This window comes from Castanea sativa, chromosome 7 (assembly GCF_040712315.1).
Source record: "Castanea sativa cultivar Marrone di Chiusa Pesio chromosome 7, ASM4071231v1".
In the NCBI taxonomy this organism is placed as follows: Eukaryota; Viridiplantae; Streptophyta; class Magnoliopsida; order Fagales; family Fagaceae; genus Castanea; species Castanea sativa.
The window spans coordinates 20,721,027-20,735,587 of NC_134019.1; the positions used below are offsets into that span (position 1 = coordinate 20,721,027).

Below are 14,561 nucleotides of genomic sequence, written 5' to 3' on the forward strand. Positions count from 1 at the left end.
CCCTTTGGTGACATTGTTGATTGGGGCAAATTTGCCATTATCATAAGGGACAACAATACACAAGTATTGAAGAGTTTAAGTAACGAAAAAAATTAAATACATGATTCAGAATCTCCACTTGGTAAATAAGTTTTCCCTTCTTTTTATCCCATCTTTTTATCTCAACATGATGACCCACACAATTTTCCTTTCTCCCTTCTCAGGTGCAAATACATTTTAGGCGAAAATGTACTTTTCGTCCCTACATTTTGAGTCAATTCTCATTTTGGTCCTAAAATTAATTTCGTTACAAATTTCGTCCCTAATAAAAGAAAATCGTTTTTAAAATGGTCCCTGCTGTCAACCCATTGACAAAAACCTCCTACGTGACAAACGGAAGGTCCTGCTTGCTGACGTGGCGTTGACGTGGCCATTAAAATATTATTAAAAATAATTATTTGGAATTTTTAAATGCCACATCATATTTTAATTTTTTTAAACAGAGCCACATCAGAAAATTAATATAAAAAATAAAATAAATTTTAAAAAAACCTTAAATCTAATAAAATTTTAAAAAAAAATTACTTATCATTATTAATTTTTACAAGATCATTACACTTGTTCTTCATGTCCTTCCCAATCAAACCCAGCAATGTTCTTCCCAATCAAACCCAGCAATGAAGAACTCAAACCCAGATTACAAGAACACAAACCCACAACCAATAACTCCAATCCAGATCACAACAACACAAACAAAAAAAGAAAAAAAAAAACAGAGATCGGAGACCCAGATCAAAATCAAGATCAACCCAAATCCACCGAGGCTCGTCACCTCCACCGTTCAGATCTTCCTTCGGCTCGGTGGACCTGAAGAAGAGCGTCGCTGCTTCGGTGGTGGAGGTGGACTCGCTGGGGTTAGCGGAGGAGAGAAAGGTCGATCTGACCCACCACGCAAAGCCAAAAGACCCGACCCAGAGAGATTGGAGAGAAAATCCGACAGCCCAGATCCACCGAGGCTCGTCACCTCCATCGTTCAAATCTTCCTTCGGCTCGTTCCCTCCACCACCCAGTCCGTCTTTTTTTGGTTTTTGGCTTCAGGTGTTCTTGATGAGAGGAGGAAAGTTTGAGTTGATTTTTGGCCTTCGTTCTTGTTGATTAGAGAGAGGGAGGAGGAAGACGTTTTTGGTATTGTTTAGATTTGTAATAAAAAAAACAATTGAAGCTTGTTGTTCTCTGAAATGAGAAACATCAAGCTTTTTGAATTTTCTAATTAATTTAATTAGATAAATAAAAAAATCGTTTAAAACTAAAAAAGTAAAATTTTTGTTTGTTTTTTTATTTTTTTTTAAATTAAAATTAAAATTGAGGAATTAAAAAAAAATTTTAATTTTTTTATTAATTAAAATGCTGATGTGGCATTTAAAAATTCCAAATAATTATTTTTAATAATATTTTAATGGCTACGTCAGCGCCACGTCAGCAAGCAGGACCTTCCGTCTGCCACGTAGGAGGTTTCCGTCAATGGGTTGACGGTAGGAACCATTTTAAAAACGATTTTCTTTTTTTAGGGACGAAATTCGTAACGAAATCAATTTTGGGACCAAAATGGGAATTGACCCAAAATGTAAGGACGAAAAGTGCATTTTCGCCTACATTTTAAATGGCATTCAGCTCCTGTAAGAGCTGATGCATTTCATATGGTATTATGTGGTCTTTGGAGGCGCCGAGGAGGACTTTGACATGTTTTGCAATTAAATTTTATCTTTTCATAAGAAACATCTGTATGCATCTTTGCTAGTTACTATTTACACATATTTCTGTCACTTTATTCTGCCACTTCAGAATGTTATCTTTGCTAGTTACTATTTCCATATATTTCTATCACCTTAGCGACCTAAAAGCTTTTCTTAGATGCCCCTCTCTTATGTTAACCTAAGCCAAATGTTGCTGTGTGGTATAACTTGAATAGTTGAGTGTAAAATTTTGTTTTGATGTCTTTTGCAGCTCTAGTATACAAATATATAATGTTTACATAGATGATGAAATGAATGGTGATGATTAGGAATTTAGGATGATAGTTATAAGAACCTTAGAATTGAAATAATTAAATGTTCACTTCATCTTAATATACATCTTTCTTTTGGATTTCATATTGTACTTAGCTAGTTTCCATTTCCTAACTTATTTTGGATTTCAAACTTGGAACTTAGAACTTGGAAAATATTTTCCATATGTTTTGATAAATATTTTAGTATTTGGTTGCTAATTAAACATTTATTGAACTTTTTAGATACATTGGGTCAAAACTTAAATATGTTTGTTTCGTTAGTATAAACTTAGGGACGTATGACATGCAAATTACATCATATGATGCAAATCTTAGTTTTTTTACGGATGAATTTATAATTTACGTGATTATTCAACATACAAAGTCATTATCAATGTGTTTTTTGCTTTAAATCTAAAAATATGTAAGATCTTATGATTCACGATTCGATCCTACAATTTATGATTCCACCTACCTTCAACGATCCTACGTAGGATCCCAATTTTGACAACCTTGGGTGCGGCGACACGATGGTTTTTTTAAAAGTAGGACACAAGTAGAGTGATATACGTATATTATTTAATTATTAAATATATTTATATTTATATTTACTGTATATTGTAAAGAATTTTTTATATTATATTAATTATATATTAATTTAAGAGCAATAGTGAATGATAAAGTAAATACAAAATTATTAAACAATATTTAGAAATTAATATACAAGATTGAAAATAAAATGGCACAAGTTAAAACAATAAGATAGACTTGATAATAAAAAGAAAAAGGCACAATTTTTTTATTTTTTTAATAATCAAGGCATAAGTTAAATATATTTGTAAATATGTGTCTAATTAATATATCACATTCAACTTGGGGAAGGGTCCAAAACTTAATAAATAAGCCTGAGTTCCAATGCTTTGTCACGTGCCAAGTTCACAAAACAAAACAAAAGAAAATCAATAAATATTAACTAAGTGGAGAAACCAAAACAAAAGCAACTAAGGCTGTCCACGGGTCGGGTTGGGTCGGTTTTGGACCCAACCTGGACTCGACCCGCCGGCGTCGGGTGGAGGGGCGGAGGAACCCGTAACCGACCGCCGGAAAAATCGGTTGAGTCGGTTTCGGGTGCGGGTGAGCGTTGGTCGGGCCGGGCCGGGCGGGTCGCTGGAATAAAGAAAGGATCGAAATCTGAAAAAAAAAAAAAAAAAAAAAAAAAAAAAAAAAGCGTCGCCGGAATCTGCATTTTCTCACCGGATTGTACATGTTTTTGCTAAAAATCGCTGGGATTTGGCCGGATTTCCTCGAATCGAAGCTTGATCTCGTCGAATCTCCTCGATTCGAAGCTTGTTATCACCGGATCTCCTTGAATCTAAGCTCGATCTTACCAAATACAGTCGAGTTCTCTTTAGATCTCCTTGAATCTAAGCTTCATCTTGTCGGAGTTGGCCGGATTTAAGCTTATTTGAGTGAGGATTTGAGTAAAGAAATGCCAAACGTCGCCGGATCGGAGCTAAGAAACCCAAACGTCGCCGGATTTCAGCTTCTTTTTGAGGTTTTGTCGGGCGGGTTGGGTAGATCGGGTTCTTGAGGACGAAACCCGTCACTCGACCCGCCGGAGTCGAGTTCTGAAGACTGGGACCCGTCACCGACCTATCGGAGGTGTCGGTCCGGCCGTGACGGGTCGGTTTTGGTCGGGCTGATCGGGTCCGGTGGGTCGTCGGGTACTCTGGACAGCCCTAAAAGCAACAAACAAAAAGTTGAATGGTCAAAAACAAAAAATAAAAGGAAGCTGGAGAGATCAGAGGCAAGAAGAAGAATTTGGGAAGAAGAGAAGAAGATTTGGGTTTGTGTCGGGCCGTATTGGCTCCCAAAAAAAAAATTTGTGTGGGACACACGTCCAAGCTATGTCCAGGTTGCACACCGCGTCCGACACGAGTAAGGCTAGCCTTTTGCTGCACCCATACCTTTGCACCGCCATCTGTGGAGCCCATTGTTTCACCCCAAACCCAATTTTAACTATTTTTTCTAATATATAAATAAATATCCTATTGTAAGAGGCAGTAGTGCCCTTTTTGTAATGCGAACCTAATCTTTTGTCCCACTTTTCCTGCTCCACTTTATACTCCACCCATAAAAACTTACCACGTGTTTACCTAATTAATTAAATACTATCATTATTGACTTATTAATGCTACCGTTATTAATTAATAGTAGTATTTAATTAATTAGGTAAACACGTGGCAAGTTTTTATTGGTGGAGTATAGAGTGGAGCAGGAAAAGTGGGACAGAAAATTTGGACTCTTTGTAATGTACATATGATTTACTCTTTGACCTACCGAACTGACTTTCCAGTTCTCAATCTTATTTTTAATGGAGCTCTCTTTTATCAAATATAATTATTCTTTTTCTCCCTCCCATCCAAAGATATTCAAGAAACCAATCTAGCGGTTCAGATTAGATTACTCTGGCAGATCCCTATATACTCTCTCACTGTCACTGTCACTGTCACTAGTCACTACTCCCACTCTCACTCTTACTCTCGCTCTAAACCGAAATACCATTTTCTTCAACAACCATGCTGAAGAGATTATTTGGAACTCCACCTTCCAATGCTCCCCCTCCACCACCATAATCACAACCACCACAATCCCTGCCAGTAAAATAGCCACCACTTTAGCCTAATTGACATGCACAATACGATATGTTCTACGTAGGGTTGTCCAGAGGTTCACAGACTTTCTCAAACCACCCGAATCCGGCCGACCTGAAGCCCAGTGGGTGAACCCGAAACCCATGGTGGGTCGAATTCGAGTCTAACTCATACAAAAACCGACAATTCGGGTTAGGTAGCAGGTTAAGGCATTAAAAACCCGTATTGTCCAACCCGACCCGATAGTTTCAGATTTAAAAAATAAAAAAAATAAAAAACATTGGTTATTTCTAGGGAGAAACACGTGAAGAGAAAAGATTGATTGGACTAAAAGGACTGAGTTGTTTAGTGCTACACGCTAAGTTTCAAGCTTTCAAATCAAAAGCCCTCAGTTACTAGTTACACGCCAAAGAAAATCAACCAAATCTCTCATCCGAAGATTTAGAATGGCTACACTTCAAATCAAAATCAGAGTTCCACTTCCCCATGCCTATGGCCATGATGAGTCCTCCTTACTCCTCACTCGGCTCAGCCTCAAGGTCCCAACCCTTATCTCTCTCTTATAAATCAGTCTTCTCTCCTTACTCTGCTCAGCCTCAAAATCTTTCTTTTTTATTTTGAAACAAACAAAAGTCTTTACATCAAAAATTCAAAATCTTTCCAAACTCCACCAGACCAAACCCTAGCTCCTGGTTGCTGCTACCGCCGCCTCACACCACACCTGACACTGCCGCTTCACTTTCTTTCCACCATGGGTCTTCCCAGCCTCTCAGTCTCGGATTCCTACTCTTAGATCAGGTAAATTTTCTTTCTTTTTCATCCCTCTTTTTCTGTATTTGGTGATATGGGTTAATCATCTTGTTCAAATGATTTTTTTTTTCATGATGGTGATCACAAGAAACAACAACAACAAAAAACAAATGCTATCTGTTGCTGAGTGTTGGTTGTATTTTGTTTTGGTTGTGCTTTTGTTAGTTGGTTTTTTTTTTTTTTTTTTTGGTGTTGTGGTTCTATTATGGTTTGCAACTTTGTAGGTTGTGTTGCCCTATCTGGTAGATTCAAAAACTGCTTAAATCCTTGTAATTCAGAAAGCCCAATAATTTTGTCTAGAAGGCCCAAAAAAATTAAATCCAGGAAAACCTATAGATTTGGCCCAATATGTGACCCAAACTCGCCCACCCGATGAATCTGACCCGCCTTAACCAATGACCCAACTCGGCAGGTCCGCCTCGTATTTTGGGTGAATGCGGGTCAATTTTTTGGTAACCCGATCCAATCAAGTCGAGTACGGGTTAGGCCCAAACTCGGGCCAACTCGACCCGTGGATAGCCCTAGTTCTATGTACCAATTGCATTACCTCGCCAACAATTATATGCCCCAATTCACAGCGACGTTGAAGGACAAGACCAACAACAAATCAAAATACTGAAGTTTTCTTCACCCAAAGTCTTGCAAATTCTACCACCATCAACACTTATTAAAGCTCCACCATCATCAAGAAGCAGCCCATGGTGGTTGCTCCATTTTTTGTACTTAAGTCTAGCCATTTTAATGGCAATTTTGGGTGTTCGTTATGGAATTTCTACAACGACCCAAGGCAACTCCTATAATGCACCTCCTGTGCCGTAGCCTCAAACTCAAGACTCGGGTCCTCAAAATGAAGGAGTGTTCAACTCGTTTAATAGCGTCCCACCAATAGATATGAATGACCATCTCAGGATGGAAAAAGATTTAAAGATTTTTGTATATCTTGGTGAGAATGGGTTTTAAATCCCCAAGGAAGACAACAATATCGCCTATTTTGTGAAGAATATTTATCAAAGTCCTTATCCACATACCCCATCCAAGTTTGCCATTAATGTTTTAAAATCTTAATTTGGATGCTCCTTTTGGTAAAGTCTTGAGAATTTGCTTATGGCCTTTTTTCTCTTCTCCCTCCCAAATTACTAAACATGGAAAACGGGCGGGTTGTGTCAATCGAGTTGCGGGTCAAACAAGTTACAAGTAAAAAAAGGGTAATTTTAAGCAGGTTAAAAACAGGTTTTGGTCAATTGAGTTGCGAGTCGAATCGGGTTGACCCATATTTTCACTTCTTCTTTTTTTTAATAAAGAAAACAACATGTATTTGTCATTTGGAAAGCCATACAACAAATTACTTGATGTAAAATGCATTACTTTGAATTCACCACTTATATAATAAAAAAATGAACTCAATTAAACTTATTAGTACTTAGTGTCTATTTGGGAATAGCTTATTTAACTGAAACTAAAAGCTTTTTGCTAAAAGTACGATAGCTAAAGCTAAAAGATAGCTAAAATAGTATAGTGGAACTCATAAATAGTACCAAAAAGTGCAATAAGACTTATGAATAGTAGCAAAAAGAAAAAAAAAGCTGATTAATAAAATTATAAATAAAAAACTAGCTTTTTAAGCCAATGCCAAACGCACACTTATTCAATAATTTTAAAATTATATAAATCCTAACATTGCTAACTAAAATAAAATAACACAAAGATAAGTAAGACAAATACACAAGTTTAATTTCTACACAATATTAACATCCCAAATATAAAACAAAATTACAAATGACTTATTGGATAACTTATTTAACAAAGAATAAAAAAGTATAAGGACTTTATAATCTTGAAAATTAAATTTATAATCTATTATCAATTGTGGTTGGCACTCTATTTCAATTTGAGAATATATATTAAAGTTTGATTGTTTACTTATTTATACATAGTCTCTTTTATGAATATCATATCATTATTAAGCAACACACACTCTAGGAAATATCGTAATTTATTTTGAAAAGCCGTTTAATTCGGACATAAATTGTGAAAAAATAGGTCTAAGCATTCATAATTTTTGCTAATTTGATACTTTGACGTCATATTTTTATTTTTATTTATTGTATATTGTTAAGAATTTTTTTTATATTATATTAATTATACATTAATTTAAGAGCAATAGTGAAAGATAAAGTAAATACACAATTATTAAATGATGTTTAGAAATTAAAATACAAGATTGAAAATAAAATGGCACAAGTTAAAACAATAAGATAGACTTTTTTTTATAGGAACCATAAGATAGACTTGAAAATGAAAATAAATTTACTAAAAAAAAAAAGATAATGAAAATAAAAAGGCATAATTTTTTATTTTTTTAATAATCAAGGCATAAGTTATATATATATGTAAATATGTGTCTAATTAATATATCACATTCGACTTGGGGAAGAGTCCAAAACTGAATAAATAAGCCTGAGTTCCAATGCTTTGTCACGTGTCAAGCTCACAAAACAAAACTAAAGAAAATTAATAAATATTAAGAGCATTTGCAGCAGTGGAGCTAAATAGCTATATAGCTATTTTAGCTCCACTCAAACCCAAAAAACCCTCCTGCAGCAGTGGAGGCAAAGCTAAAATTTTTTAGCTTTGTGCTACAGTGCTCATGTATCAATACATGAGCACTGTAGCTAAGAGCTATAAAAAAAAAAAAAGATTTTTTTATTCAACTTTGGGATTAAAATAATAAACGTTGGCGCTCCCCTCTCTCTTTCTCTCTCACAGTCACTCTAATCTAATTGGAAGCTCTCAACTCTCTCAAGTTCACTCTCCCAAGCTCACCGCCGTCGATGCCGTCTTCAACGTCAGTTGAGACCCACGCCGATCAACCCTCTCGGCCTCAGCCCACGTCATCCAAGCTCTCAACTCTCTCAAAACTCTCTCAAGCTCACCGCCGCCGGCCCTTGTTGTCTTCAACGTCACCGTTCCACCAGCTAAAACCCACCGCCGATCAACTGAGACCCACACCGACCCACGCCGATCAACCCTCTCGACCTCAGACCCACGCCGTCCAAGCACTCAACTCTCTCAAAACTCTCTCAAGCTCACCACCGCCGGCCCTTGTCATCTTCAACGTCACCGACCCACCAGCTGATACCCACCGCCGATCAACCCTCTCAGCCTCAGACCCACGCCGTCCCGAGCTCTCAAACTCTCTCAGCGTCACCGACCCACTCTCACCTCTATTTTACCGCCGTCCCAAGCTGCCGATCAGCTCAGACCCACCTCTCTGTTTCACTTCAGGTCAGTTGTCTCTGTATTTGTATTGACAGGATGTATTTGTATTGGACAGAATGTATTTGTATTGGACAGAATGTATTGGGAATTTTCTGTGTGCAGGGAACTTTACATTTCTTTTGACTTTTGATTCAGACCATCCATGAATGGACTGAATGTATTTGTGATGGAATGCATTGGGATTTTTCTGTTTGCAGGAATTTGTTGTGTGGTTATCTTTATCAGTGGGATTAAGCTACTGTCAAATTAAGTATTTATGTTCTATTGTTATAATTCTAAGTATTTTAAGTTTTGATATAAATATTAGATTGGGAATTTTCTGTGTGCGGGGAACTTTACATTTTTTTTTAGCTTTTGATTCAGAGCATCCATGAATGGATAGAATATATTTGTATTGGAATGTAGTGGGATTTTTCTGTTTGCAGGAATTTGTAGTGTGGTTTTCTTTATCAGTGGGATTAAGCTACTGTCAAATTAAGTATTTATACATAATCATGTTCTATTTATCAGTGGGATTAAGTATTTATGCATAAGTATTTATGATTCTAAGTATTTTAAGCTTTGATATAAATATTCAATTGGGAATTTTCTGTGTGCAGGGAACTTTACAATTTTTTTTTTTTGTCTAATTTTATGGAATCTCGTAAAGACATGGAGTCATGTAGGGACCTACCATATTACACGGGTATCATGAATGGGGATATAGAAATTGACTCACAACTTTTAGGAACATCTCAAAATACTCCTGTGTCAGTTTCTGATTCTCCACCTGAAGTTGAGAATGCCTCTTCTACAAAAGGAAAACGGGGCGCTAACTTTAGTGTAGAGGAAGATCAACTCCTAGTGTCAGCATGGCTTAATACTAGTGTTGATCCCGTAAACAGTAATGAACAAACACAAGCTACATTTCGTCAAAATGTTTGGGAATACTTCACGCAGTACAATAAATCCGGTACCACACGTACTATTACCTCCTTGTTAAGTCGTTGGGGATTGATTAGTGAAAGGACAAATAAGTTTGCAAGGTGTATGTCTAAAGTTAACGCACGTCATAAAAGTGGTATAACCGAACAAAATCAGGTATAAATTATATTGCATTAGTGTTAACATACCCATTTATCAATAGTTTGAAGATTCTAATCATGTTATGTTTTTTTTTTTTTCTTAGATTACCAATGCGAAGGCTTTTTTTTTGGAGATACACAAAAAACCCTTTCTTCTTGAGCATTGTTGGCTCATGTTAAAGGACCAACCAAAGTTTGCCAATCTTAATGGAAGATCAAGAGTATCCGTGCCTCCAACTCTAGAGTCAATATCTATTGGCGAAGGGGGCGAAGGGGATTGTGGGTCCAGACTTGGTGACAATTCCAATTTTGAGAGGTCAATTGGTAAGAATGCCGAAAAGGCCAACCGCAAGAACAAAGCCACCGGAAAAGATGTAGGGGAATATTTGACCAAGAAAATGAAATTTATTGAGGAGGTAACTCGATTGGAAGAGGAAAAAATGTTTATTGAGAGGGAAAAACTTACAATTGAGAAGGAAAGAAGTGAAGAAAAACTTAAGATTGAGAAGGAAAGAGTCATGATTGAGAAGAAAAAAATTTGAGATGCAATATATGTTAGAGGAGGAGAGAATCATGATGAAAGATACAAGCGGCTTGACCGGAACACAAAAATCTTTTTATGAACAACTCCAAGAGGAAATCATGGCAAAACGAAGTTCACGTAATTAATTGGTTTGATTGTATTTTGGATGTAGCTTAGGCCTTTATGTATTTTGTAGTGGCTTATGTAAGCCTTTAAGTATTTTGGTTGTAGGCCTTTAAGTATTTTGGTAGTAAACTTTTAAATTTATGGTATTTTGGTAGTATTTTGTAGTGGCTTAAAATTTATAGTATTTTGGTAGTAAACCTTTAAATTTATTGTTCATCTTGTTTGTGTTGTGACTTGTGTGTAAATTGGTTATATTCAATTTGTTGTGGCTTATGTCACTTGACTTTAATCTTGCATCTATAGTAATAATTGTTTTCCAATTGTCTTGAAGGTTGCATCCATGAATCGCTCTTTGTTTCTCAAGTTGCTTCTTGATGACTCAGATGAGGATGAGATAATCGAAGAACTTGTTATGGAAACATCACAACCTAAACGTCGTCGCTCTATTCTACGTAATCATTTGGCAGGCCATGAGAGGCTTTTTCTTGATTACTTTGCTCCCACGCTAATATATCCACCCGCTTGATTTCGTAGAAGATTTCGGATGAAGTGTTCTCTTTTTCTCCGTATTCAATCCAAGGTAGAAGCTCATGACTCTTACTTTGTCCAAAAAAGAAATAGTGCCAACAAACTTGGTTTATCTTCATTACAAAAGATAACTGCTGCACTTAGAATGCTTGCGTATGGAGTATCAGGGGATTTGGTAGATGAATATGTGCGGATTGGAGAAACTACTGCATTAGAAAGTTTGAAAAATTTTATTACGACGGTAATTGATGTTTTCTCTGAGGAATACTTGAGAAAGCCAAACAATGAAGACATTGCTAGACTGTTAGCTCATGGTGAACGCCGAGGTTTTCCAGTTATGTTAGGTTCAATTGATTGCATGCATTGAAAGTGGAAAAATTATCCATCTGCATGGAAAGGTCAATATTGTGGTCATATTCGTGAGCCTACTATTATTTTGGAGGCAGTAGCATCATATGATCTTTGAATATGGCATGCATTTTTTGGGTTACCTAGGTCAAATAATGATATTAATGTGTTAGAGCAGTCTCATGTATTTAATGAACTTGCTGAAGGATGTGGTCCTGCAGTATATTACTCAATTAATGGTCATGACTACACAATGGGATATTACCTTGCTGATGGCATATATCCAAAGTGGGCAGCATTTGTGAAAACAATCCCATCTCCACAAGGACCTAAGCAAAAATTATTTGCAGCAACCCAAAAGGCGTATAGGAAGGATGTTGAGCGTGCATTTGGAGTGCTTCAAGCACGTTTCGCAATTGTCCGTGAACCTGCACGCTTTTTCCATCTTGAAACACTCCAAAAGATCATGAAAGCGTATATAATTCTCCATAACATGATTGTTGAAGATGAGCGGGATGATAATGAAGTGGTAAACTTGGATTATGAACAAATTGATGAAGTGGATAATCCTCCTATGCAAGTGTTACATGAACAAAATGATGAATTTTTGTCATACATTGAGAGGTATGTACGCATTAGAGACCGAGACATTCATTTTCAACTCCAGAAGGACCTTGTTGAACATTTATGGCAATTGCATGGCGAGTCGTAGGAACTTGTGCGAGTGTGTGAGTTTTGTTGTTGTGCGAGTGTGTGAGTTTTATTGTAATTTAGTTTGAGTTATGTATGTGAGTAATCTATGGACTACATTGTTCCAACTATAATATGTGTTTTATTTTATATGTTTTCTTATAAAGTTCCTCTATTTCATAATTTAGTTTGAGTTTTGTATATATATAATTTGGAGTTAAAATAAAATATTATTGTTACGCTATCATGATGATTGAGTAATTGTTTTAGTAAAAAAAAAAATGTATAAGTATAATTTGGGCGGTGGTAGAAGAGTCGATGGCGGTGGCAGCCGCGGTGGTGGAAGAATCGGTGGTGGTGGTAGTGGTGGCGGTGGCTGCAGCGGTAATGGTAGCGGTAGCGACTGCGGTGGCGGTGGTGGAAGAATTGGCGGCGGCGGCGGTGGTGACGGCGGCGGCGGCGGCGGTGGTGACAGCGATAGCGGTGGCGGTAGCAATAGCGATTGCGGTGGCGGTGGAAGAGTCGATGGTAGCGGTTACGGGTAGTTGTGATTGTTGTTTATCGTAATGGATATATTATTTTATTGTAGTGGATATATTATTTTTATTGTGATGTTTATATTATTTTATTGTGTTGAAAGCTAAAATAGATCCACTGCTGCAGCATGTTTTGTAAGGTGAGTAGGTAAAATAGATAAAGTAACTTTTTGTGGAGCTAAAAAGCTAAATTTTTAGCTCCATTGCTGTGGATGTTCTAACTAAGTGGAGAAACCAAAACAAAAGCAATAAACAAAAAGTTGAAAAGTCAAAAAAGATAAAATAAAAGGAAGCTGGAGAGACCAGAGGAGAGAAGAAGAATTTGGGAAGAAGAGAGGAAGATCTGGGTTCGTGTCCGGCCGTATCGACTCAAAAAAAATTTGTGTGGGACGCGCTTCCAGGCTACACGCCGCATCTAACACGAGTAAGGCTACCCTTTTGCTACACCCGTGCTTCACAGGTCATGACTCAGCATTGCCACCTATGGAGCCCATTGCTTTATCACAAACCCAATTTTAACTATCTAATGCATGTATGATTTATTCTTTAACCTACCGAATTGACTTTCTACTTCTTTATCTTCTTTTCCATGGAGTTAGTAGTAATTCTCCTCGCTTTCTCTTTTTTATCAGATATAATTAATCTATCTCTCCCTCCCATCCAACGACGTTCAAGAAACCAATCTAACGGCTCAGATTGAATTACTCTGACAGATCCCTATATACTCTCTTGCTATCACTATCACTAGTCACTACTCCCAATCTCATTCTCACTCTCACTCTCACTCTTGCTCTAAACCGAAATACCATTTTCTTGGTGAAGAGATTTTTTGGAACTCCACCTTCCAATGCTCCCCCTCCACCACCACAATCCCTGCTAGTACAACAGCCACCCCTTCAGCCCAATCGACAAGCACAATACGATATGTTCTATGTACCAATTGCACTACCCCACCAACAATTTTATGCCCCAATTCACGGTGACGCTAAAAGACAAGGCCAACAACAGATCACAATACCGGAGTTTTCTTCACCCGAAGTCTTGTAAATTCTACCACCACCAGCACTTATTGAAGCTCCACCACCATCGGGAAGCCGCCCATGGTGGTTGCTCCAATTTTTGTACTTAAGTCTAGCCATTTTTATGGTATTTTTGGGTGATCATTATGGATTTTCTCCAACAACCCAAGGCAACTTCTATTACTCACCTTCTCCGCCGCAACCTCAAACTCAAGACTCAAGTCCTCCAAATGAAGGAATGTTCAACCTGTTTAATAACGTCCCACCAATGGATATGAATGACCATCTCAGGATGCAAAAAGATTTAAAGCTTTTTGTATATCCTGCTGGGAATGGGTTTAAAATCCCCAGGGAAGACGACAATGTCGCCTATTTTGTGAAGAATCTTTATCAAAGTCCTCATCCACATACCCCATCCAAGTTTGCCATTAATGTTTTAAAATCTTATTTTGGATGCTCATTTTGATAAAACCTTGAAAATTCGCTTATGGCCTTTTTTCTCTTCTTCGTCCCAAATTACTAGCATGGCAAACGGGTGGATTGAGTCAATTAGGTCGTGGGTCAAATGGGTTACGAGTAAAAAATTGGCCATTTTAAGCGGCTTAAAAAGGGATTTGAGTCAATCGGGTTGGGGGTTGGGTTGACCCGTATTTTCATATAATTTTTTTTTAATAAAGAAAACATGTATTTGCCATTTGAAAATTCATGCAACAAATTACTAGAGGTAAAATGTATTACTTTGAATTCATCACTTATATAAAAAAAAATTAACTTAATTAAGCTTATTAATACTTAGTGTCTATTTGGGAATAGTTTATTTAGTTAAAGCTGAAAACTTTTTGCTGAAAATAAGGTAGATAAAGCTAAAAAGTAGTTGAAATAATATAGTGAGACTCATAAATAGTACCAAAAAGTGCAATGGAACCTATAAATAATAGCAAAAATAAGTTGAATTGTA

The 14,561-nt window shown here is 36.9% G+C and overlaps 2 protein-coding genes across 2 annotated transcripts; both read left to right on the top strand.

The window, feature by feature from the left end:
- Positions 1–9,374: 9,374 nt before the first annotated feature.
- LOC142641999 (uncharacterized) lies at positions 9,375–10,639 on the top strand. Its single transcript, XM_075816339.1, has 2 exons — positions 9,375–9,849; positions 9,938–10,639. Exons 1-2 carry the CDS (start codon positions 9,403–9,405, stop codon positions 10,373–10,375), a joined length of 885 nt encoding a protein of 294 aa, XP_075672454.1. The 5' UTR covers positions 9,375–9,402; the 3' UTR covers positions 10,376–10,639.
- Positions 10,640–11,026: 387 nt separating this feature from the next.
- Positions 11,027–12,070, top strand: LOC142644119 (uncharacterized). The gene is made up of 2 exons (XM_075818796.1): positions 11,027–11,313; positions 11,506–12,070. The coding sequence occupies exons 1-2, from the start codon at positions 11,027–11,029 to the stop codon at positions 12,068–12,070; spliced, it is 852 nt and encodes a 283-aa protein (XP_075674911.1).
- The last annotated feature ends 2,491 nt before the right edge of the window (positions 12,071–14,561 follow it).

Excerpts from the sequence above, each read along its gene's own strand:
- LOC142641999 (XM_075816339.1), top strand. The coding sequence starts at position 9,403 with ATGGAATCTCGTAAAGACATGGAGTCATGTAGGGACCTACCATATTAC. Across the intron at positions 9,850-9,937 it reads GTATAACCGAACAAAATCAG|ATTACCAATGCGAAGGCTTT; the intron begins GTATAAATTATA and ends TTTTTTTCTTAG.
- LOC142644119 (XM_075818796.1), top strand. The coding sequence starts at position 11,027 with ATGAAGTGTTCTCTTTTTCTCCGTATTCAATCCAAGGTAGAAGCTCAT. Across the intron at positions 11,314-11,505 it reads AATGAAGACATTGCTAGACT|GTCAAATAATGATATTAATG; the intron begins GTTAGCTCATGG and ends TGGGTTACCTAG.